This window comes from Barbatula barbatula (genome assembly GCF_947034865.1).
Source record: "Barbatula barbatula genome assembly, chromosome: 8".
Lineage (NCBI taxonomy): Eukaryota > Metazoa > Chordata > Actinopteri > Cypriniformes > Nemacheilidae > Barbatula > Barbatula barbatula.
In genome coordinates, this window is record NC_136771.1 from 10,050,919 (window position 1) to 10,077,597 (window position 26,679).

Here is a 26,679-nt window from a genome sequence, read left to right on the forward strand (position 1 = left end):
TGTGTATCTTTGTGTGTTGGTGCGTGTTGTGTTTTGTGTGTGGGTGTGTCTGAATCTGTGTGTCTGTCTTCTGTGTTTTCACCTTTTTTGTTTTTACATGTATAACTTTATATCTTTTGCTTATAGTCAATATCATTTCACGTATAGCTGCTTTGTAACAATGAAAATTGTAAAAAGCGGTATATAAATAAAGTAGACAAAGGTGACAAGGAATTACATTAGACATTCCAGGGTCTATTCTAGGATCAATGTAATCTTAGTAACAAATTATGTTCATGACATTGTTTTATGTTTAGTTGAAGAGAATAAAGAACAGTCCTGCCAGCAGATGTCACCAACAAGTAACCATCAAAGGTAAGTCTGATCTGTGAGGTTTTGAGTGATATCAGCGGACTAAATTGAAATAAAGACTAGCATTTTTTATATGATTATATCAATGGGTAACAGTGACACATTATCAGTGTTAGTGTACTCCTTTTAGTAACTATACTAAGAAAATCTTAATTTTAAATTACTTGCAAAAGGTGTACATAACATCTAATTTACCTGAAATAGCTTCAGCAAAAACTAATCATTATGTGAATAAAGAATGACCTGCATATTTAATACAAGAACGCATTAGACAGGTAAGTCACCAGCTCTTTCAAGCATGACAAATACTTGTTAATGTGTATTTATTCTGGGTTACACAGTAATCAGGTTTATTCTATAACCCAGGATTTGTTGTGTTAACGTTTCACACAATCTATGAATCCCGCTGCTGGTTAATAAGTATCTAACCACTCTACTAATTCTACAATATAATGTTAAATGCAACACACTTCATTTATTTCTCATCCCACCTAGATGTTTCAAAAGCGTTGTTATCTTGAGGTTACCTGGGCATGTGGGAGAGTGTGAAGAAATACCTTTTTTGTACAAAGAATTGCAACCCTGGGTCACCATTTTAAAAGAGTTGGTCGTCTTGAGTGCTCCCTTTCTGTTCAATGGAGGTTATTTGATGAAGGAGGTCTTAAAAAAGCAAATGCAGATAAGGGTGGATTTAGATTCTTTTCAGATTACAAAATCTGCTAATTAATCAAATTAAGGATGTACACAAAAATTAAAGTGTGTCATTCAATGGTGCATATTTGTATAAGCAGCGAAAGCATAGTGTAACAGTTTAATTCTCATTGTTTTGTATACATTTTTATATATGGAGACATTTTGTACATTACAATTAACAACTAACAATTGATTAGATACATTTGCTATAAATAAGTTCATTTAGAAAGACAATTATATAACTTATGCATATAGGCATTGGTTACATTGAAGGGATTTTCACTATTTTGACACCCTCTGTATGATTTTATATCTTCTGCAAAACACAAAAGAAGATATTTTGAAAAACGTTGATAACCAAACAATTTGGGACGCCATTGACATCAACTACATGGTGTTGTGTTCCGGGGTGACACCGGGGTGAATAAGATCCCTTTTGGGTGAACTATCCCTTTAACAGGAGGAAAACTTTTGTAGCCTACACAGGGATACCCTCCCCCATCGCTTCATTCATGCCCACCCTATGATTTAAAGTGCTTTAGAGCTAATCGGTGACCGCAAGCCCGAGCTCTGCATTTTCCACTGCTCACCTGTTGCGAGGTTCATGCACCGCACTCGCCATGTTTTGAAGGCCGCCTGTAGGTGGAGTCAGGAAAACATCTGGTGATCCACTCGCGCTCCGTCGCTGCGCTTCTCCGCACGTCCGATCTGATCCGGCGCACGAGCCAGACGCCTCCGAAACGAGTTACGGCTGTGAGTCTGACCTCTGAAACGCAAACCCGCGGTCTCTATGAACGGTCAATAGCATACAAGGTAAAACATCTACTAAAAACGGACTCGGAGGCAATCTTGCAGCGCACCAAAAGAAGACATGAATAAGAAGAAATGAAGTCATCCGCGGTTTATGGCCATCAAACATCACCAATGAATGCAGTAATCGATCAAGACACCGTTGAAGAGGCCTCGATGGTGGCCAGCCGTCTGGAGGAATCGCTCTCGCACTACGCGCTTTCTTTCGCTCCTATGCGCAGAAAGCCGTGGGAGAGGTGTGGGAAGAGGCAGGTTGGGATCTATTAATACAGACAGCCCTATTGATTATTCAGCCAAATCGATCAGTGCAGTGCCTAGTCTTTATTGCCCACTGGACTGTTGGCATCAGGCTATGGGCTCACCATACGGAAACCAGCATTGTGACCATTTATTGCATGCATAAATGACATTGGCGTCTCTCTCGCGTATCATGCTGGTGGACCCTCCGCCGTCACGCGGAGCGCTTCGGCTGCTGGAAACAAACCCAAACTGAAATACGGGTGCGATGTGCTCGTTTTGGCAATTTAGTAAGGTGCGCAATAAAACACCGTGTCAGTGCCGCGGAGGAGCTTCGGAAGGGGACGCAATCAGCGCCGTGGCCTGTCTGTGAAACGCGCCGGAGAATGGAGAAGTTCCTGCAGATAGCCCCCCATTCCCTGGCCATAGTGCTGTCACGGGTCAGCACCGAGGAATCACCCGCGGTCACGGAGAAGCTTCAGCACCACCACACCGGCTATGAGATATTCGCCGACTTCAAAGCGGAGAACATGCAGCACTTCTGGAATAAGAAAGTCACGGACGCCATATCGGAGACGTTTTTCTTGGGCTGGATAGATGAACATGTTCTGCTCATTCAAGGCAAGGAGGATCATTTGGAGGTGCTGAGGGAAGGATGGACACGGAGGGCCCTGAAACCACCTCGGGGATTCGAGATCAAGTGTATAGGTAAGCGTGTAAAGGAAGATCTTTCTTGGGCTGCAGAATGTTTTACACCTGTCTGGCAGAGAGCAACATGTTTAACAGTTCAGGTCATTCATGAAGAACGAGGGCTAACAGTGTTTGTAAATTGATTTAGAGGTACAGTGATGTGTAGGTGCACAGGTTTTCATGGGAACATGAAATTCTACCTTCTAAGTGCACTTGCAAGTACAACATGCAGATGGGGTGCGTATTGGGATTCCTCAACATGCAGTACTGTCCTGTGAAGATACAATTTGCATGTTACACACAAACACACTCACCCACATTCACATCTGATGTCTGAATGGTGCACGGCAGTTCTCTCTACAACATCTGACAACCTTGGAGTAATGATTGTGACAACAAGAATGCACCATGAAAATTGCTGTGATACTAGGCTTTGTAATTGGCTAATAAGGTTTTCAATTATGTTTCTCGTATGAATATGTATGTACAGTATGTATGGTTTTTTCTATACTTCCCATTCTTTGCTTTAACACACTCTCATAAATCTTGACATTTTCTTGAAGAAACAGCTTAAAGTTAGAGCATTCCTTTGAATCTCCATCATTCAAAGTTTGAATAGTTGTTCTTAATCTCTTTGGAATGTTCTTAGAGACCAAGCACTTGAAAATTCTACGCAAAACAAATTGAAAACTTGATTGTGTTTCAAGTTTCATGATACATTTCAATCACGTTACTCCCTGTGATGAAGATAAATTAAAATATGCATGAACATAACACATCTAGATGAATATACAGATGCTTAGATATGACCAAATATGAAGCACACAACAATAAAATTGTCTAATTTCTTGGTTTAACAATTTGCCATGCGAGGCTTGTTCTTCTGAACTCCATGTAATTGTCTTGACTGTTGGTTTGGGTTCAAGGCTGCATAAACAAAAGAGAGTTTCAAGGGTGAGACTGTGAAAATGTGGGCCTCCAGTCACTGATTGTGCAAATATAAAGCAAACCTGTACACATTATTGCAACTCAAAGAGAAATTCTTATCATTCCACCTGACTGACACTAAATGGCCTGTTTTGGAATGTGGTGATATGTTTAGGGTTTGTAGATCTGAGTTTGGGTTCTTTGCTGTGAATGGGTTTGATCTTCGTTTCCCAATGATAAAGAGATTGATTGATCATGTTTTTAACTTCTTGTTTTTTATTTGAAAGAAGCTGAGGTGCTTTTCAGTAATGATAGTTTGTGTTCTGTTGTGCCACTTAAATTGAATTAAATCCCTGAATTCACCAAAACGTATTATCTTATTAATTATTTAAAACACCAGGTAAAAGTTTCATTCATCTTTGAGTTTCAAATGTGCTAACCCAGGATGCAAGGAAAGAAAGATTATGAGCAGTCTTTAGCGTAGTTTATTTTATTTTATGTGGAAAAAAGCATTTTACAATTTGCTTTGTGCTGATTTTGTGTCATATTTTAGCTTTAATTTAGATGATTTATTAATGCTTTTTATTGATTTCTGGCTAAAGACCAAGACCAGACATATATAATAACTTAAGAATTTCTTGTCACTTATTTTATGTGGAATTATATTATACCCAAAGCGAAACAATATACTGAATTGACAACACAAAGAGTTTCAACTTTGTGCAATCGTAACTTTTTTAATATTTTATTTATTTATCTTCTTTTTTTCCTTCTTAGAGTCTGTTTGGAGATCATTTAAACATATTCTTAACCCATTGTGATCCACTTGTCTTCACTTAAATTAAGATTGGTGATAAATAAGTAGTGCCGACTTGAGTTCATACCTGTATACCTGTTTGTGTGAATATGTATGGGAGGTTGTGTGTGCTCAATGACAGATCTTTTAAGGGTGATATTAACTCACCTCACATCTTCTTTGAACCCTGCCTTGTAAAACTTAAGGAAAAAGTGCTAATTGTAGACATGAGTTAGACTTAAGCTTGTATCAAAGCTCATGAAAGGAACAGTGTTCCTCAGTGTTTTTTACATGCAAGGATCGGACGTGTTTGGATATTGTGGGGAGCAATGGGTTTCTGGCTTTTTCATTTGTCAGTCGGTAACAGAAATTATTATTTGTTTTTCATTTTGGTTAATAAAATGGTTCGCAGACTTGAAGACATGTGACAAAAGTATGTGATCAAGTGTTAAATAGATTTTTGGACATTACAGTAAAACATTTACATGACAGACCTTTATGAATTGGCAGAAGTGACTTGCAATGCATTCAACCTTATATTTGATCAGTATGGGCATTCCCTGAGGATGTAACCAAACACCTACGATCTTAACAAAAATCCATTCAAGCCTTGTGAATTGAGCTATGGAGACACATTTTCAAAGGAGGAACAAAGTTTCTGCAAAGTGTGAAAACATACCCCGCCATTATGTCTTCTAAATGATTTGAAATTGGAGATATGAGTAACCCAATGCCTCGTATTTCCTTGTGATTGTCAGACTGGAATGGCTTAAAGATTTATATTCTGGGTAGATTGGGATGGCTACCCTCTGAGGTTTTAAGCATCTGTATGATAGTCATTTGTTAGAAAGTAAAAATTCCTCATCAAGCGTCTTCATTGTTAAGCATCCGTGTTAGTGCTTGGTTATTTGAATGTTGATGGCTCTCCATAGATCAATAAACTTATCACAGGGCGTAAACATACAAGGACTGTGATATCATGCTGTCTGAGTCGTCTACACACATGGATTGTGGTGGCAGCATTTAGTGGATATCCGCTAAAAACAGGTCTGGTTTTGCTGCAAATGGGAAGGAAGGCGGGTGGACAGGAAGGGAACTGTGTTTGACACATTGGGAGCCCTAGATGCCTTGTCTTCAATTGCAGGAAAGGGAGGAGTGCATAACAGAATGAAGGGAAATGGTCAACGGATCACCAAATCAGCATCACGGAGAGACATGTGAACATATTTTTTGACAGGAACATTTGGAGTGTTATAGGTTCACAATGTTTTGTGATGCCTCGACTTGTTCCTAGTACATTCCCCTGCGGGCTTTAAAGTTTGTGAGATGTGTCGTGATCATACCTGATTATCCACAGAGGGTAAATCATTGTGTATGTCGTGTCAGAAAGCTCAACTTTGAGTCATGCTGAGCAGGGTTTTCTCTCGGTTATTTTACTGCACATTTGGATGATGTTATGTTTGGGACAACCTCTGTCTGATTGTAGATCTATGACTTTCCCCAACTGTTCCTTTAAATAAATACACACACTAGCCTGAAGCTGTGCTAGTTGCAATTCACTCATTCACTCAATGTTACATTTGATATTGAACTTATAGAAAGGACTAGAAAATGACAGGAATGACTAAAGTAGTCAAACCTGGTCATTAGATGGTTAGAACCTGCATTTTTTTTGTCAATATAGTGTATATACCTTCATACCCCCGGCATTAGTGAATGTTGGTTTATGTGAAGCAGTAATTTTCGGAATCTCCCACAGATTGGTATTCAGAGCGAATTGCACGTTTTTTTTGTAAAGTTTTTGTACATTTTACTCAAGATTTTTACTTTAAAAAAGTTTGGTGCAAATTTACACCAAAAAATAAGTAAGTCTTACCAGTTGTTTTTAACAATATATGTTTAGCATGTCTGTCCATCTGCCACTCCCATTTTAGCTAAATAGACTTTTGATTAATTTTCCTTTTGATAGCCCAGCTGTGGCTTTGATCTTTGGCCCGTAAGGAGATCTGAGACCGATCTCTGTGATCTGTAGTGGAGCAAACCTCGCCTTTACCCTGGAGCCTAACCTCCACTCTTCACCTTGTCTTCAATCATGTATCACCTTGGTAGAACTTTGAGTGTTGACTAACCAAGTGCCATTCTTACACACTTATCAATCCTCTGTGTAGTCTCACAAGACACATGAAATGTTTTAAACTGGAGATACACACACTCATCTGTATTCATTTCACAGTTATTTGGTTTGTCTGGCTTGGATGCAGTTTTTATCTAAAGTTACAACCAGTGTACAAGTCTGTGGTGCGTTGATAGTACATTTTTATACCATTCATAATTTCAGCTCCCCTCTTTTGAATGCTCTCCTTCTTGACGGTATTACAGTTAGCAAGTCACAAAGGCGTTTTAAAGCTGTGTCATTCAGTCAAGCTTGTACTCTTAAATGAAAGACAGCCTGTGGATATTCTACAACCTGGCAAGTTCCCACTTGAAATGTTATTGACATTTATAGAGTGCTTTGAAAGAGGAAAATTACTGTGATAAAGACAATAGCAACTCTTATGTCAGTTTTTTTCCTTAAGGCGTTAATGGAGTGCTGTACAAAAATATTTTTCATGTGTCATTATTTCTCGGAATAGAATAGAAATGTTATTCTTAACATTTCTGGATGATTCATTTTATTAAATGTATGAATTTACGATCACAATGTTAGCGCATACAGTATATTCAGATTAAAGAGATTCTGGACAGACTGAATGGATGCCTAAAATCCTCCATCATTATGAAAGCTTATGTGCTGTAGGAGAGGTGGTTAAATCTGGCTGTTTACATTGAACTAGTTTAGAATAAAATCCCAAATGGATTTTTGGGACAGTATGTCCATAATGTCGGTTTAAAACTATTTGAATCATATAGTTTAGTCAGTACTCTTGTATATTGCCAAAGTAATGACCACAATGTGGAAAGGAAATCTAGAAATTCAATCATGTTCATCAAAACAGTACTATTTAGAGATTCATGCAGATGCTTTCTGCGAAACCACAAACTCTTTAACTCATACAACATTTATTTTAAATAATGATCGAAATATAAATGACTGAAAGCAAATGGCGAAGACCCTACAACACATAGATGTGGTTTGAATCAGGTTTCTAAAAATATGATGATTATTATTATTATTATTTTTGCTGTTCAGATCACAGACAACTAAATGGATTTGGATATGGCAAATAATCCAATTATTAATAACAAAAGTGTAATAAAAATAATTTATTCGCTTAATAGGACTAGGTGTTATAATCCCACTGTTTCAGAACAGTTTAATTGCCCAATAGGACATTTCTCACGCCTTATGTATGACAAGGGGAGCAGTAGGGGTATAACGGTTCAAATTACTCACGGTTCGGTTTGTGTCAAGTTTTAGGGTCACGGTTTCGGCTCGGTTTGTTCTATGTTCAGGGAAAAGGGACTACTGACAAATAAAAATAAGAACAACAGAGCCCCCGGTCCCGTATGGCATAACATAACAACATATTACCAAAACCTCAGAGCAACCATACATGCCTCCCAGTTAGCTAAGGCTGTTCTAGCCCCACTGGCATCTTTAAGGCATGCTCATTGCACACTGAAGTTTTTATTTTTATTACATGGTCATATTGTGTCCTTACATTTCAACCACAGCCAGTGGCTGCTTCTCTCACCAACAGTGGTGAGTTCTTTGACTACTCTCCGTTGGGCCGGTCCTCTGATCCCCACTTCCTTAAGCAGCCTTGAAGTGGAATTGGAAACATAGCCCCTGCAGCCCACTTCCACCATGAACACTTTCGCTGTCAAACCCAGATCTTCAGCCTCCGCTGCCAAGTTGGCATACTGGAGATTCTTTCTTTCAAATGCTTCATTAATGGCCTCTTCCCAAGGTACAGTCAACTCAACTATGATGACTGTCCTACTCAAGTTGGACCACAGGCCAATGTCCAGCCGCAGATTGGTCGATGCAATTTCGTAAGAGAAAGTAAGTCTGCGGTTTAAATCAACTCGCATTTCCCAATCCCTGGCTATTCTCAGCAGACCTGAATCTGGGGGAAAAGGGCTCGGCCCGCTTTTTCTGCCCCTCCCGAATAGCCTGTTTGTTTCCATACTCCACAGTTCACTCCAAGTGATTTTGTGGCATTCAATGCCTTCCCACCTCATCCAGCAGCCTTGCTAGGTTTGAGAGACTGTTCTGGCATATCTACTTGCTTCATCTTGACGCCACACCTCCTCCACTACCAGGTGACGCTGATCCTGTGGTGTAGCTTTTCGCCATGTGGGTGTGGTTAATCCCAAACCAATTCCCCCTCTGCTGTATTGAACTTGTCCGACGATGTCCCTATGTCTGAGGACTGCCTTTACATCTACTATATCTGTTCCTGGGTTCCATTTCCTCCCTGTCGCTACAGTTTGAGCAGCATCTCTTAGACAAGGATCCTGGGATTCTTTAAACGTCATCTCCGGCCTTGTTTTGGTGCATTTATTTTCATCCATAAGGCTTGAAATGGGAAGAGAGAGAGCTCCATTCCCATACATCCAAATATTGCTAAGGCATCTTGGTAGGCCAACCCATTTCTTCACTTGTGTACTCACCAATCTCTCCAGGTTCTTGGCGTGAGACACCGCAAGCTCATACATTGAAATTGGCCTCATCAGTTGTGGCAACAAGCTTCCCATGAAGAGTTGTATTATTGACTTTCTTGAGGCCACTGACTGTCTCTTGCCTGAGTCACCTGTTTGCCATCTTTAAGGTCTGTGGTGGACCACCATCCAAGGCTTTTAATGGTCTCGTCTGTGACCGTTGGTATTGGCTCGCCCTTTATACAGAACCTGTCATTGGAAAACTGGCCCTTGACAATAGTAATCCTTCGGGATTTGCTGGGTTAGATCTCCATTTGTGCCCAACCAATGTTCTCCTGAAGTTATCAAGCAGCCGCTTTGTACATGTTTTGGTTGTTGCGATGGTTGTCATGTCATCCATGTATACCCTGATTGGAGGTAGGCGCAATCCATTTTTCAACACTCTCCTCCAACCACCCAACGCGAAAGCCAGTGGTGAAATTGTGCAACCTGCCATTATGCCAACCTCCAGCTGTTGCCACGTAGTGGTCCTATCCTGTGTGGTAATACAGAATTGGAGATCCTGAAAATATTCCTTAACCAATTTTGTTACCTGCTCTGGGACGTGGATGAAGTCACAATACATTGGCGAGAATTAGAAAAAACCCCTTGCAGGTCTGTCTTCTCCTTTTTTTCCATTAACAACTGGTGTCTGATTATTTTAGCATGTTCCAAACATCCGGAGAAACCCCCTATGCCTGCCTTTTGCACTGAAGGGTCAATTGAGCTTTCCTGTAGCTCGGTGGTTAGAGCATTGAATTCACAATGCAAGGTTTTGGGTTCGATCTCAGGGGATTGCAGATACCTATGTAGAAAGGTATAGGATAATGCAATGTAAGTCGCTTTGGATAAGCGTCTGCCAAATGCATAAATGTAAGTTGTAACACTTCAGTAATGCTGAGAGTCTATTGGCCACAACCCTGAAGAAAAACTTACCTTCCACATTCAAGAGGCTAATTTGTAGAAACTGGTAAAAGTTGAGGAGTTTTTCTCCCTGGGGATCAGTATGCCTCCTGTCCTACTCCAGACCTTTGGTAGTACTTGCTTTTTCCATACTACAGCCATTCATCTACAAAAGTACCTCTACACTCCAGGGGCTTTCTTGTAGAGCTTGGATGGTATACCGTTGGGTCCAGGAGCTGAAGCTTATCTTGGTAGAGTCAACTCAACTATGAAGACTGTCCTACTAATGGCTGCTATTTCCAAGGGGAAAGTAAGTTTGTGGTTTAAATCAACTCACATTAACAATCCCTGGCTATACTCAGCAGACCCAAATCTGTGGTTAAGGACTTGGCCAGCTTTTTCTGCCCCTCCCAAATAAAGGTTGGCCTTTTTAGCAAGTTACCCTGGGCGTTTTGGGGGATGGCATTTGCTGCCACTCTCTCGGTCCCTACTGCTGCAGCCAAGTACTTTACGTTCAAAGTAAATACATAAATACTTGAATTTGTGGACATTACAGGCTTCCTTTCAAAAACCCTCCTTTTAATTTCACAGCCGACACAATTTGAACGTTTATAAAAAAATCAGAAGGAAAATTAATGTTTGCAAATGTTACTTAGGAGAAGTTTCTCCTCTTTTGCCCAACATTTGATAAAGACATCAATTGTATTAGATCTGAAGGACTCTTACTTATCCAAAATGTTTAACCTTAACATTGAGCTTTTTTCTTATTAGGGCCCAGTAAATCTCCTCTATTAATGAAGCCTTCATTCAACACCCTATTGAATGTTTTGATGAAAAATCTGCCATCTCTCCCTCTCTCTCTTTTTGTTTTTAGATTTCTTTTTTTCCTCCGCTTTTTAATAAGTTGCAATCAAGCTGTGGATCTGACAAGTGAGGTGGCTGGTTGTCTCCGTTCCATTCATACTAAGCTGACAGGAGGAAGGATATTAGCGCAGTTATTCCTTTCATGTCATGATCCTGCCTCTCCTTGTCTTGGTTTTCGAGTCTTGTGGCAGGATCATGTCAGTCCCATGTGTTTTGTGTGGAGAAAGAGCATTGTTTTGGTTTAAGAAGCCATGCTCTCTCTCCAGTGTCTCGTCCTTTAGTCCCGCCCCTTGTTTCCCTGTTTGCAGTCCGTTAGTGTTAGTCTTGTCTCCAGCCCTGATCCATCCTTCCCTTAGTGTTTCAGTCCCCTCACCTGCCTCGTGCAATCCTCCTGTTAGCTTTCCCTTAGTGTTTCATCCTTGTCACCTGTGGCCACTCTCCCTGTGTCATCAGTCCTTGTTAGTGTTTTCCCTTTATCAAGCCCCAGTTTTCCCTCTGTCCCTTGTCGGTTCATTGTCATTTCGTCATTATCATACCTCCTCACGTCACCTTGTTGGATTATTCCTGTCTATGGATTATCGTGTTTGTTCCTGTTCTAAGTTTGTGGATTTTGTTGATTTACTATTCAAAGGACTTTGTTTGTTTTGTTCCCCATGTGGAAAGTTTTAGTTTTCATTTTTGTCTTGTTTTAGATCATGTTCTCCCCATCGAGGGTCTTTTGTTTAAATAAACTTTTTGTTATTTAACTCTGCTGCCTGCGTTTGGGTTCTGTCCACACACCGTGACAGAATGAACCGACCACAGAGAACCCAGCAGGCAGCCAGGGACCGTGAGCAGTCCTCTGCCAGCCAGGACCACCAGCATTGGTGGCAGTCGACTGCTGACTTAATTCAGCGGGGCGATGGTCCTTTCCAGCCTCAGGGAGATAGATCCCTTAGTGAGTATGCTCAAGCGTCTGTGGCAAAACGGGGTTTTCTGCCAGAGACGCTCATGAATGCCTACTTCCTGGCGGGCCTCGTTAAGCCTCCACCGTTGGAGGAACGGGAGAGGCTGATCCGGGGGTCCTTTCAGCAACTGGTCAGCAGTCTTGCCTCCAGCTGCCCCTCGGCTGCACGCTCTCTCCTGCCTTCGATCCCAGAGAGTCGTTCCCTGAGGATTGGGGTTTTGGGCGTCACCACACACTCTGCTCCACCACCAGCTAGCCTCCGTGGTAGGCGTGGACGGCGGGAGTCGTGGGACTCCCCGTCCGACTCTTCCAGCACGGAGATAGTGGGGTCCCCCACCGCTACTCTGCAGCCGGCCACACGTCCTGTGAGCCGGTCAAAGAGGAAGAAGCAGAGGAGAGTGGCACCATCCTGTCCTGCCCAGCAGCCGGTATCCAGCCCTGCCCAGGCGTCAAGTCCGGTGGTCCCGTCAAGTCCGGTGGTCCCGTCAAGTCCGGTGGTCCCGTCAAGTCCGGTGGTCCCGTCAAGTCCGGTGGTCCCGTCAAGTCCGGTGGTCCCGTCAAGTCCGGTGGTCCCAAGTCCGGTGGTCCCAAGTCCGGTGGTCCCAAGTCCGGTGGTCCCAAGTCCGGTGGTCCCAAGTCCGGTGGTCCCAAGTCCGGTGGTCCCAAGTCCGGTGGTCCCAAGTCCGGTGGTCCCAAGTCCGGTGGTCCCAAGTCCGGTGGTCCCAAGTCCGGTGGTCCCAAGTCCGGTGGTCCCAAGTCCGGTGGTCCCAAGTCCGGTGGTCCCAAGTCCGGTGGTCCCAAGTCCGGTGTCAAGTCCTGCCCTGCCGGCCTTCCAGCCGGCGTCAAGTCCTGCCCTGCCGGCCTTCCAGCCGGCGTCAAGTCCTGCCCTGCCGGCCTTCCAGCCGGCGTCAAGTCCTGCCCTGCCGGCCTTCCAGCCGGCGTCAAGTCCTGCCCTGCCGGCCTTCCAGCCGGCGTCAAGTCCTGCCCAGCCGGCCTTCCAGCCGGCATCAAGTCCTGCCCAGCCGGCCCTCCAACCTACAAACCAGTCAGCCTTGCCCCAGCCGTTCCCTACTACGGCCGTCCTGTCATGCCCTACCCCTTCTAGTTCCTCCCACTCCAAGAGAGGTATCCCTTCCATGCCCAGACCTTCCTACCCCACCCTTCCGCCCAGCTCTAGGAAGCAGGGTCCTGTCCCTCCTAAGTCCCCACCCAGTTATGTTCCCAAGTTTTTCCCACCAATTCCGCCTCCCCCCTTCCCATTGATGTTTATTTTATTGTCCAACCCCAATCCCTTTCTAGTCATGTCAGCCCTGCCCCTAGTGTGTTCTGTTCTGTGTTTATGGTGTCTGTCCTCCTGTCTGTCAGTCTTGTCATGTTTAGTGTGATCTTGAAGAACTCCTGGAGGAGTTCTTTAAAGCGGGCGCTCTGTCATGATCCTGCCTCTCCTTGTCTTGGTTTTCGAGTCTTGTGGCAGGATCATGTCAGTCCCATGTGTTTTGTGTGGAGAAAGAGCATTGTTTTGGTTTAAGAAGCCATGCTCTCTCTCCAGTGTCTCGTCCTTTAGTCCCGCCCCTTGTTTCCCTGTTTGCAGTCCGTTAGTGTTAGTCTTGTCTCCAGCCCTGATCCATCCTTCCCTTAGTGTTTCAGTCCCCTCACCTGCCTCGTGCAATCCTCCTGTTAGCTTTCCCTTAGTGTTTCATCCTTGTCACCTGTGGCCACTCTCCCTGTGTCATCAGTCCTTGTTAGTGTTTTCCCTTTATCAAGCCCCAGTTTTCCCTCTGTCCCTTGTCGGTTCATTGTCATTTCGTCATTATAATACCTCCTCACGTCACCTTGTTGGATTATTCCTGTCTATGGATTATCGTGTTTGTTCCTGTTCTAAGTTTGTGGATTTTGTTGATTTACTATTCAAAGGACTTTGTTTGTTTTGTTCCCCATGTGGAAAGTTTTAGTTTTCATTTTTGTCTTGTTTTAGATCATGTTCTCCCCATCGAGGGTCTTTTGTTTAAATAAACTTTTTGTTATTTAACTCTGCTGCCTGCGTTTGGGTTCTGTCCACACACCGTGACATTTCAAGCCTTTTTAAAAGTCTGCTGTTGAGCTCGTACTCACTCGAGAGAATTCCAACTTGGATTAGGGTGGTTGTCTTGAACTATGTCCTGTAATCAAGCTTTAATCATGACGGGAGAAAATACTATTTTAGTTTCTGTGCTTTAATAAGATTAAGAGTTTTAGATTTGATCTAAACTGGGAATTTTGGTTTGATGCAGTGTTTATAGTTGACAAATAAACCGCACATATGATACAAACATTAAGAAAAAATAACAATGAAGGAAAATCACTCATATGTGGTTTTTATATATATATATTTTTTTTATTAACAGTTTGTTTTCAAAAGTATTGCTATTGCACCATGGTACGATTTATTTGTCAACAACCCTTGTACAGTTGAATTTATTATATAGATTTATTATATTATAAAAATGTATTATAGAAGTAGAGTTGGCAAGTATTAAAATTGTAACTAATCAAAATAAACTTTTAAAAATATTATTATATTTTAACATATTTGGATTCATCATATTCTACAGTAAAATGTATTTTTTGACATTTTTATCCAACTAAAGCATACATTTGCATCCTATCACTGTCAAAATGTATGAATACCCTGATTCATAGCAGAACTATAATAACTGTTAAAAAGTTATTTTGTTTGTCAAAATACTTTTAATGCAGCATCCAGAATGGTCCTGATGTAGCAGTGATCAGTGGTATGTTCAGTTCTCATATATTGATTTTGTTAAAAAAAATCGTATAAAATCGGATGAATAAAGAAGCTGTGTTTAAACACTTCTATAAAGAAGTATGATTTGCCTACTTGTCTAGCTGTGACAGGGAGCTTTGGGAATCTTATTGTGGATTGATACATTGGCGCCATCTAGTGGTATGGAGTGTATGGTAAGTCTGCATCCAGCAGCTTTTGGCTCATTATGCCTAGTATTGAAGTAATACAGTCTGTCTTTTGATACTTTAGCCTCATAATGACCAATTTTGGTATTGAAACAGTTTAAATCTTTGATTCATTACAAGGCATTTGTACAATAAATATAGTTAGTTAATTGTATGGACTTTTGGCTTGTACAATGTAAATCATGTAAACAATTCCTCATGTCCTTTTGCATCTCATATCTAATAACAAGCTGATTTTATATTTCTTTCATTTATAATGCTTATTATAAGCATCATGTAAAACTAGTAATATGTTTTTTTGTCATTAGAACCATCGTTATTATATGTTTAATAACGTTATTTCATAATCGATGCAAAAACATTTACCACAAGAAAAGCCGCTTCAATCCCTCGCCATATTTTCAGCATCGTCCCCACCATTCACCTTTTAGAGATGTCCTGCTGCAGAGCCTATGAGCTCATCAAGCAACATCGCCATGGTTACGGCTGCTGTTGCAGCTCAGAAATAAGATGGCTGGTGTTTTTTTCCCTTTCTTTTTGTATGAATGAACCAGAGCAGCTTCGCCCGTACCCCTCCCCTTTAACTTGACTCTTTTTTTCTCACTCTTCCTCTAACCCAATCTCCCGTTCTCCAATGCAGTAAATGATTTCAGCTGATGAGCAGGCAGACAGGGAAAGGACAGTGCAGGGAGGAGGTTAGCTGAAGGCCTCTCTCTCCTCAGATATACCTTAGATGAACCTGCTCAGTCATCACAGTGAATGTGGACAGAAAGGTGCTTGTCGTAGGGTGTTACCGGTTTAGGTCATTTGCACTACCAGCATATACTCCCACCTTAATAGTACGGCTACTACTAATAAAACTTTCTAGTCTTCTTTGACGTTTGAACTGGTGATAGTTTTGACTGTGCTTATTGATATATATTATACAAAAACCAACCTGTAAGAGATGTTCGTTTTGTTGTTGTGTATTGTAACTGAACTTAGACTCATAGTAACGCCATTGTACTGCTAGAGGAATGTTAAGATCAAACTCACTGCTGAACGATCGATCCTAAAACCGATCGATTTGAATGACATAAGGTTGAAGAAATTATGACCGATATTATCACAGACCTGTCTGCCCCCTTGTGTTCCCCTGCCAGTTTTCACCCCCTGGACTCCCTTTCACTGGACCTTTAATATCATGAACTTAATTTCCCATCACGCCCTTGCACCGCACACCATCTTTGATTTCACCCACACCTGAATCTTATCCCCTGGACTCTATATCTGCCACGTGTTTTGTCTTTGACAGGTCTAGTTGTACTCTGTCGGTCGCTAGTTCAGACTAATTTACCTGTTGCTTTATACTAACCCGTGGATGTTACCTGTTTTTTCTACCAACCCGTGGATGTTACCTGTTGTTTTATACTTACTAGTAGATGATACCATCCTGTGGATGTTACGTGTTTGTTTGAGTTATCACCTGTTGGATTATCACCTGTTGTCGGTTCATCTGTTCACCTGGAATTGAAACCCCCACTCAACTCCAGTTCTTAGTGTGGCATCGTCCTTCAGTCAGTGTTTGTTACAGAAAACCTGACCCACCAAATGGATTGGCACTCTGTATCCGGACCTGGACTTTGACATATTCTCTCTAGAGACCCAGCTCATGCAACTCCGCCAAGAAGGCACGTCTCTGGAGAGATATGTGGAGGATTTTGCAGAGGCGTGCAAACTGGTGAGTTGGAGCGACCCCAGTTTGAACCATTTGTTTCTGTCTTGGCTGGATGATGTGTTGCTTGCTCTCATCATACTTCCCGCCGCAGATGAATACCCCTGGAGGATTTTTACAACCTAGTCCTCCAGGCTATGGGGTGTGACATCTGCGTTGGGGAAAGCGATGAGAGGTGGCATAGTAGCTCTCCGGCCCGAAGGACTCCCCGCTCTCGGGCCCGCACGTCTCCCCGCTTTCGGGCAGGTAACATCCACGACTTCCCGCTCTCGCCCTACTCCAGACTCTCGGGCCGGCATTACTTCCCGCTCTCGGGCCACCTGGCCTCTGCCCTCCTGGACTACTCCTTCTGGAGTTTGACCCCCTTTTCAATCCACAGAACACTACAAATTCCGAGCCGTTGCTTGTGTGCCTCAAAGAGCCCACTCCAGTGAGCTCCCGGAGCCCTCGCCAGTGAGCTTCCAGTACTGTACTGTGTTTTCAAATGTGAGCAGCGTGCAACTGAAGTTTACCAGAGTAAATTATTCAAGATTTATCGGCTATAATACCGATATGTCCAATAATTGATCATGCATCCCTAAAATATATTGTGTGCGTATATCGTTTTTGTCTTCTATACAATTGAATTGTATTTACAGATAATTTTAATGGATTTTATATTTTATTGTCTTCATTTGCAAGGGACAGTACTCATTAATCAACTGTAAGCCGGTGGGCTAATTTTCCTCTGTTGCCCCTTGCCAGATATTACAGGGCATCCTAGAATTAAAATACACTCAGTCATCATACAAAAAGAACAAAAAATAATTCATAATAACAATCGACAATTATACAACAAATCTTCAGATAAAACACACAGAGGGAAAACTAAAAACTCAATTAACAATAACAGCAATGATGGAAATCAGCACACATGATTACAGTTTACTTTAACCATATTTTCAATTTCAGTTTCAGTGTTAAGTAGTTGCAGCATGCTCTTATTTCAATTGTCAAGGTGTTCCAGTAATGAATAGCTCTAATTGATCTCTAAAAGACTGATTGACCAAACTTAGTGCGTCTCCTTTGTATAACACAATCACCTCTAGTAGTGGCTCTTGTTATTCTACCACTATGTGTAATAAATTGGCGCAAGGGGGAGGTGCATACCCATTTAAGAAAAATCAGGCAGACATCAACAAAGTGCTTAAAATGATCACAATTTAGCAAATTATATTTTGTACTATATAACAGTAGTTGTATCTAAAAGAGTTCTGATCAGGTATTTTAAGTGACAGTTTATAAAGAGATGCAATGGGTTTTAAAACTGTTGCGCTTGCTTGTGACCTACTTGTAAAACGATATGTAATATGAGAAAAAATCTTTGCATGCATAAAAAGATGCGCTGCCCATAGATTAAGTCTTGTATGCCTAAAGTTAGCCAAGTTAAATTTCATAGCATTGGCCACCTTTTTGGCATCTTTTTAAAATGTCATTTGAGAATCTAAAATTACCCCAAGATATTAAAAATCAGACTATAAGCTTATCACCATTAACGCATTCATCAGGGTAAATGGCATATTTGAGCCAGTTATGTCATAGGCAATAAGCCCCAAGAAGCAGTGGGTTACAGTGCATTTTATAACAGCTAAGGGCATTGTGGCACGATGCTATGCAGAGTGCCTAAAACACCCTTAAGCCACGGTCACACTTGACTTTTGGCTCTATTGACTTTCATTCATACGCATGCGAGCGCAACAGACCGAAACGCAAGCCCATCTGAAGATACTTCGCTGTGTGGCAAAGTTCAAGTTTTGTGCGAATTCGCGCCACGTTAGTAAGTGAGACCAATAGAAGATCAAAAAGTCACAGCGTGGCCTCTATGTACAGACATTTTAAAGATAGAGGATTTGCTCCCGCCCATTTTCGCAGCACTGTCTGAACAAATTTTGCATGCTCAAATTCTAATCTGACCGCGGCATTAACTGTTATAAAATGCACTAGTAACCCACTGCTTCATGGGGCTTATTGCTTTTATAAAACGGTTATTCCATATGTGTAGCAAGGTTTCATAAAATAAAGTAAATTAAGTGATATTTAGGCTATGTAATGCGGTCAGCAGTTATAAATGGGGGTATTTTATAACAGCTTAGAACGGCTGAACCAATCAGAATCAAGGACCAGAACTGACCTGTTTTATAACGAATTATTAGTGCATGTGCAGGATTTTAATGTTAATATTTTACATTTTTATCACAAGACGGCATTTATAGTGTATTTGAAATTATAGCTCTGATGGGAATTAGTACGCATAAGACAAAACCACAATGATGATATAAAAATAATAACAAAAACTTAAAAGTTGCATCTCAAAGCGCTTTACATATGTAAAGGAAAATAAAAAAAGTAAAAGATATAAAAAATAGTAGAATTGAAACAAAATAACAACAAGATGGAATTGATTATATAATATTAATTATTATATTAAGCAAATATTTTAGACTTAAAGTGCACAAATAACGCTACTGTTCTGCTACAGGTCCTAGACTCGTCGCAAGGTCATCAGAGGTAAGGAGGTTTTGGACATTTTTCTTAGCCCAACTTTTAAGGCCAGCCCACAGAGGTCACGTTCACAGCATGTTGTGTCACACCCCCGTCTTGCTTCTTGTTAGCCTTTGGTCCGTATAGCGCTTTGTTGAAGGGAGTTTGTACTGTGGTCACATTCTCTGTCATTTTAATTGCAAAACGGGTGGTAACACATTGAAGGGAAGGCATTGGTGTTTTGTCATGCTTAGTTGGCCTCTAACCCTTCCTCCTCCTCTTGATTTAAGAATAACATTTCCCAAACATGGTACCTGCTTGTATCATGAACTGATTTGTCTATTTCAGCTATTGGGGTGTATTCTTCCATTTATATTTTTGGATGGAAATTGCGAATTTGGTGAAATGTGACAAATGTAACACAATCTCATGGCAATTACTAACTATTATACCAATTCTATGAATTTGAACATTTTGTATGGTTTGCATTTGTGCCAGTGAATGTTAGATTTAGGGATGGGGCATCAGTATTCACTTCTTTCTAATGATTGTATGTTTTTGTATGATTCACATTGTGCAAATTCATATGCATTAGCCATGTAGTAAAATAGGTATAATTGCATAACTGGGTATAAAATAGGTATAATTGAGTGAATGATGACATCATAAGTTGTGGTTTGTGCATTTCAGTTTTGCTGTTTCAAGTACCGTCAAATGTGGTTGTATATAGTTCGTAAAAATGAGTTCACTTTTTCTACGATTTCATCTATTCACAATCCAGAATCGAGATATTTTTAATGAGTTCCTGATCTGTCTGTGACAGAAAACCTGAAAAACATCTTTAATTGGTTGAATTGGTACTTGTTTGGTGTTGTCAGGGGAGGTTTGGTAGCATTACCGGTTACATTGTTCATTAGAGAAATATAGCTGGTGAGGTTGGTCAACCATGTAACTGGTTGTATTAGGGTCTTGCTGTCTAAGCGAAGTTGAAAAACGTGCTAAGGACCCCATTCCAATGTTGTGACCAGCATTCAAAACACGATGTATGTTGGTGACCAGCTATCGTGGGATTTCAAACTGTGCATTTAGTGTATTGGAGATTTTATATTATAAATAGATGAATTTACACATAATTTATAAATTACATTTATCAAGGGCATATTTGATTTCTTCACATGCTCTTTAAAAAGCTGAACATTCAATGTGTTTATGCCCATATAAATTGTTATTTTCATCACGATTGAGAGCCTTTATTGGTTTGGCCTTGAGCTTGTTTATGAATGCTTTACATACGTGTGATTTTACATGTGTGATAATAGGATGCTTACATTGGTTAATTTAGCATGGAACCAAAGCATGTAATGGAGGCGAGATAGAGAGCTTATGCAGTGTTTATGTAATGCTATTTTAGGACACCTGCTCTGGTCTAAACATATTTAATCTTTTATTTCCTTCTTTAAACCTGTCATTATTCCCCCCCCCAGCGTACAATCTCGCCGTTCCACGCTAACTTGCTCACTTCATCTCAATCACACGGCGAAACACGCACGCTCACGTACAGCCTCTTCCGCGCGCTCACACACTCGATCGCTTGCTCTGCTGCTCTCCTGCCTCCCCCCACACTCACACATATACACACACACCCCTTTCATAAGGTGCTGGCAGCAGCAGTGTTAGCAGAAGCGACGATAGCAGCATTGAAATAGGAGGAAGCCTCGGAGACAAGATGTAGTCGTGTGAATTAACGCGTAGCCTCGCAGCGCCGTCCTCCTTTACTGTGGAATTACTGCGGAACAAAAGAGGAGGACCATTATTCTGCATCTGCAATTGCCGTTTTTCTACCTTCCCCTCCATCACGCTTTTTCCGCCCTCCCCTCGCGCGTGGCGTCGTTTTCGACCGAGGCTAGTGGCAGAGCTGGGGAGGAGGGAGGCTGACACAGGCTCGTCTGCAGACTGAGATCACCAAAGCTTCGAGGTCACATCAGAGGCCATTCCGTTGTTTCTTGTTTTTTTCTCTTTCCCAAGCGGGCCTTTTGTCTTTCAGCAGACTTGTCCGAGGGGGTTGCCGCCGCCGTGCTGAATTGGGCTATTGTTGGACAGGCAGGCCTCTCTCTCTATCTCTCTCTCCCTCCAAAATACGCTCCTTCCCTCATCCACCTTTCCTCCTCCTCTGGCTGCCACTTGTCACTCCATCCTTTCATTGTGATGCACCTTGCTTAAACTTGTATGTGTATTCATCCATACGCACGCGCCGTCCGGAACCATCTTCACGTTTCTCCTCGTCTTCCACCACTCCCCCCCATCGCCCTGCTTTTTTGCCATCCCCGCAGTGCCTCAGAGTTAGCGACGTAATGTGCCCTTCGTGGCACGTGAGTCCGGATGTTTGGCAGGGGGTCGGCGGGACACATTCCAGCCAAGGGTGATGCCTCGGAGGATAGCCCGGACCAGCGCTCCCACGCCCCCCTCGAGCCAGCCCGCCTGTCACTGAGCACGCCTGCGTGTCGTCCCCAGTTTTTGTGTGTGTGTATGTTTGCGTGTGCGCGTATGTGTGTATATGTGTACGCACGTGTGCATGTGCGAGAGCGCCCTTATCATGACTCAAGCCTGATCCCTGGACTGGGGTGTCCCCTGCAAATGTGGGGGAGGGACTGAACCTCAGGTTGCTCCCCACCCCCTCCCTCCCCTTGCCCCCTTCCCTCTCTCCCCCTTCTTTCGTGGGTAACCTGCCCAGCATGAAGAAGACCCGCAGCACCAACCTCAGGCGGGCCTGGCCCGGCTCGGATCTATCGGAGCGGGCCATGGAGCGCATTCGCTCCCGTAGTGAGAAGGACTACCACCACCATAAGCACTTTCCACCCGCCCCTCCTCCAACCCACATCTCGCCTTCTCCACGGGGCTACATAACACCAGGTGGGTCCCCCAGGACCTCTGATTCACCTTGGACCAGAGGCTGTAGATACTGTGGGGAACTAAATGTTTGTTGGCTAAGCGTTACGAACCTGTCGATGTCCATCAGAGTATTTTAACAGTAGCTGGGCATGTGAAGTTGGTATATTTTATGTTTTGATTAACATGAAATTATGGGCTTTTGAAACACACTACATCATTCACAACCACACAGGAAAAGGAAAAGATGCAGGAGAAGTCAAGCATCATCCATCCACCATTTTGGTCCAGGCAAGATTTTTTACAGCATTAAGTTTGTAGCACCACGAATAACATTCCAGGCAGCTGCTTTCCCCTGTGTTTTACGAACATAATGAGGATATTGTGAGATGGTCTCAGGTTTCATGGCTGTTTTTCTCCATTTTGATTATTTGGACATTGTTTGTAGTATTTAGCTGGTGAGCTGGTCAGACTTGCAGGAAACCGCAGTAATGAAATGACACTTTTTGAAGTGCTGTTTGATGATAATAGCGAAAGTTGCGAGTCCTTTCATATGAGTGCTGCATCACATCTGTAGGTATGTTTGTATGAGCATTTGCCTGTGAGTGTTTGTTCATGATGAGACTTCATTTACATTTACGTTTGTATGGCAGAATATTTCATCCGAAACGATGTACACTGCATTCAAGGTTTACGTTTCAACAGTATGTGTGTTCCCTAGATATCAAACCCATGACCTAAGCACTACTGACTCAATGGTCCCCCAATTGAATTACAAGAACACGTGTGTGAAATCACACACTAAATGTATGTATCTATCTGAACTCATTGGAGTAGCCTACAATAAACCTTGAAATGAAACCACAGATAACTAGTGGATACATGGCACAGCAAAAACTTTGGACAAATTACTGTGTGCTGACCCAGGAGTCAAGATTGTCTGTAAAATGATACAACCTTTACCTATCAGTGCAGACTAAACACAGTTTAAAGACCTGTCGTGGACTAACCTCAAGGGCCTTATAAAATAAGCAGATAGACTAGTAAAATGTGTTGTGTTCTTGTTAAAGCAAAAAAAATCATTGTCCTAATACACCTCAGCCCCAGTGCAACTCTATAACACTGTGAACTCTCTTTTACTCCTCAAAACGCCCCGGCTGATCTTATTAATTTGACAGAGTGATTACCCTCCGTCCTTGTCGACAGTCTTTGAGATGAGACGGCTGTCATAATACTTCTAAATAATATCTCCATACGAACAGCAAGAAAAATAGGGACACATCTGACTTCTTTGTCCCTCCCCTCACACACCAGTTAAATGGTACAATGGCTCATAACTTTTGGTAATTTTATACTTGATTTTAGTGGCACAGAGTAACTACACATAAACGCACCGGCCCAGCTGTGACAGAGTCCCTGATTTAGGCGTGGGAGAGAAACGAGGCCATGCTGGTGCAGTAATAGCCTAGCCTCTGTAGTAATGTGCGTAGAGGAGAAAGAGAGAGATGGTCTCCGCCTCCAGTCAGTTGACAGGTTTGTAGAAATCATCCAGTCACTATGAAGATGTCAGTTAAGCCATTGGGATCTTTCGCATTAGAAATGACACACACTCACAGCCACTCGAACAGCACATGTGAAATGCTGAGCTTAAAAGGATATTTCACCTAAAAAAGAAAATCATTATTTATTTTTACTCATCCTCATCTCGTCCTCCATCTTTTTTTTTGCATCGAGCAGAGGTAGCTGGATATCCAAGCTGCTTTTCTATTTAAATATAAATTGCGACTGCAGCTGTCCCCAGTCAACTGGAATGATCAAGACATTTCGCAAATTATTTACCGTTTATGTCATAAAGTGAGCAAACCTGTTTGTTTTATTTTTGGATGAACTGTCCGGTAATATCATCATAGAGTACCTCCAAGTACTCTCAAGAGAGAAATAACTCTCTTGTGCCACACACACACCTAATTTAAACCATCTCATTATTTCCAAACAACACAGTTTCGCTCTATCGTTCTATTTTTTCCCCTCTCCTCTACACATACTATCACTCATTGCACCAGGCTAAAAATAACCACCCCACTTCTGGACATCCCAGATGCTGACATCACTAGTCCCACTCCATGCAGGATTTGCATGGGATGATTGAGAAGAGAATGAGAGCGTAAGAGAAGGAGGGATGAACGGATGGGGAACAGAAATAGGACTACAGCCACCATACTGCAAACGTTGAAGATTCTGATATGATCTGAATGAACTGTCATTTATAGGCTGTCCTATATACAGCAATATTTGACCTTTCAATCATTTTATTAAAGAACGCCGGTCTCCATCTTTTTCCAGGTCTGGATGTTACTCACAAATGCTTACTATAATATGACTGAATGGAATATGGTATTATGGTATATTTTTCTGTATTCAGTTGATGTACATCTAGTAGAGCTGTAGCTACAGAGTGTTCCTGTGTTCAGATGGAAGTGGGTCAAGCAGAGAGTCTGGGCCTAGTCTAAGGGGACCACCCTGAGCATTCGGCTTTGCCCCCTCCCTCTGTGATGAGGCTGGGTCACATCACTGAGAGTTAGTACCTACAAAAGTTGACAAAGGACTTTAGATTGTTGACTGTCACGTTGGGTTAAGGTGAAGTATAGTGTAGTCTCCGTCTCATACAGGACACCCAAAACTGGCCACCATGATTATTGCACACAAAATGATCTTCTTCCTTCCGTCATGATGTAATAGGAAGGGGATGGGATTGAAATAATCACTAGATTTCCCAAGTTGTGTAGCTTCAAAATTTGTTAACAAACGTTGCTAGATGTTCATGGGCAGAAATGTTTCTGCTTTGTTGTATACATTTTGATAAACTATTGTGTGACCAGCACTGGTAGAAGAAATGAAAGAGAACCGGTCATGATGCTATTGACAGACAATGGCGCGACGTGAGTACCCCAGAGATGACATATTTTTGGTTCTCTACCAAAACGCTGGTTCTCTAGACCGAAAGCCTTTGCGTGTTTCTCATAAACTTTTGAAAGATTGAAAAAAATAAGATCTGTGATTAACAAATGTTCATGATGCTTACACATCTGGTCTAAATAGTCTTTACAGATTTACACAATATTTGCTATTTTTGAAGCCTAAATACAATCGGCAGAACTAAAAAGATAACACAGGGCTATTAACAGACTACACTACAATTGCTCGATATCAATGTCACCACCGCCAATCCTCCGATAATAATTTTTTAACCCTGGTAAGTAATTACTCTGTGAATGAATCCCCAACACTGTTTTTAGAAATCTGTGCCCATGTTGCATTATTTGTGAGATTTATATGCACAATGACGTCTGATGCCCCAGCCAAAGGTCGCTTTTAGCAACTTGTTAGCAACCGCCTTTTTAAAGACACAATAAAGATTTAAAAAATCACAAGTGAGTTATAACTGGTGTGTTCATAGATTAAAAAGTGAAAATATTTAGCAATATTGTTATCCACAGATCTTATTTCAGGCAATTGACCAAAGACCTATTAAGAAAAACCATCAGCTGTGTCCTAAATGACACACTATGCGCTTAAACTATGCACAATGTAGTGTATGCAGTTAAGAAGGGTATTGTCGTCCAAAATGTAATAATAAACGGTTTTGTACTGACCGGAAGTAGATCGGTTTCCCAGACGAGTTATTATGTCAATCGCACGGGACAATGCATGTGGATAAAAATCAACTTGTACATTGTACAATTAATGTAGTTTTCATCTGTTTTGCCCAGCATTACTTTATTCATCGTCAGAAGGAAGCGTTATCACTCTTCAGGAGAGTTTTGCTCAAGCAGCCTCTGATAGCCCCGCCTCCCTTCCGTTACACAAGTGAAACTGTGACCGTTGAGTGCATGAAGTGTACACAGTACCACACTTCATATTTTCAGTTGAAAAAGTGCATCATCCGACTACTTAAAGTGCACGTCTTTTTTGAGGATTCTCAATGTGAATGCACTACTACAAAATGGCATAGAATAGCGCAATAGTGTGCGATTAGGATGCGTCTATAGACTTTGGGCGATGGAACTGGAAGTGCTTAAATGCTAACTCGCTTCCAGGGTTCGCATACAAAAATATGTAAACTCTGAGGTACTGTATAAGGTGGACCATGTCCTTAGTTTGAATTGCGAATTACTCTTGAAAACATTGTTTGGGATAATACAAGTACACAAGTGAACAAAATATATTACATGTTCCTAGTGCTAGTGTTTATATTTTAATGTAAAAATCGTACATATTGTGCCTTTAATACAAATGTTATGCAACAGAGCTATGAGTTCCTTATCCTTTCTTATCTAACTTGCAGTCCTACTCTTTGGCCTCAAAAAGATGGGTTTTTCGAAACTTTGTGGTTAAACACTTTCACAGGGTGGAAATTCAGTGGAGATTGGGGGCATGTTTGTAGAATTTGTAAATAAATACACTCATATCTCTCTCACTTTCGGAAGTTTACTAATTTTCACAGTTTTAAAGAAAATAAGGTACAAGTAAGCTGTCTGTGATGTCAAAGCATGTTCTCTGAATATGACGTATTTTAGAGTACATTTTTGAAAAGTATTTGACAAAGGATGATTATTTGTGAACCTTATTCAGGATTGAATTATGTTAAGTAAAAGCTATTTAGGAGGTGGTGATTGCGTGAATGGCATAAAACCATTTGATTATTAGAAAAAAATAACACCCACCCAT

General features: G+C 41.6%; 1 protein-coding gene across 2 annotated transcripts in view; it reads left to right on the forward strand.

Moving 5' to 3' along the window:
- Positions 1 to 1,714: 1,714 nt before the first annotated feature.
- stox2a (storkhead box 2a) overlaps positions 1,715 to 26,679 on the forward strand; it is a 46,419-nt gene continuing 21,454 nt past the window's right edge. The window contains exon 1 of one of the 2 annotated variants that reach the window (XM_079462091.1): positions 1,715 to 2,799. In XM_079462091.1, coding sequence (XP_079318217.1) covers positions 2,478 to 2,799 — 322 coding nt within the window. In that variant the 5' untranslated portion in view covers positions 1,715 to 2,477. Of the gene's footprint in view, positions 2,800 to 20,722; positions 21,976 to 26,679 lie in introns of those variants that run through there. The other variant, XM_079462092.1, reaches the window with a different exon arrangement.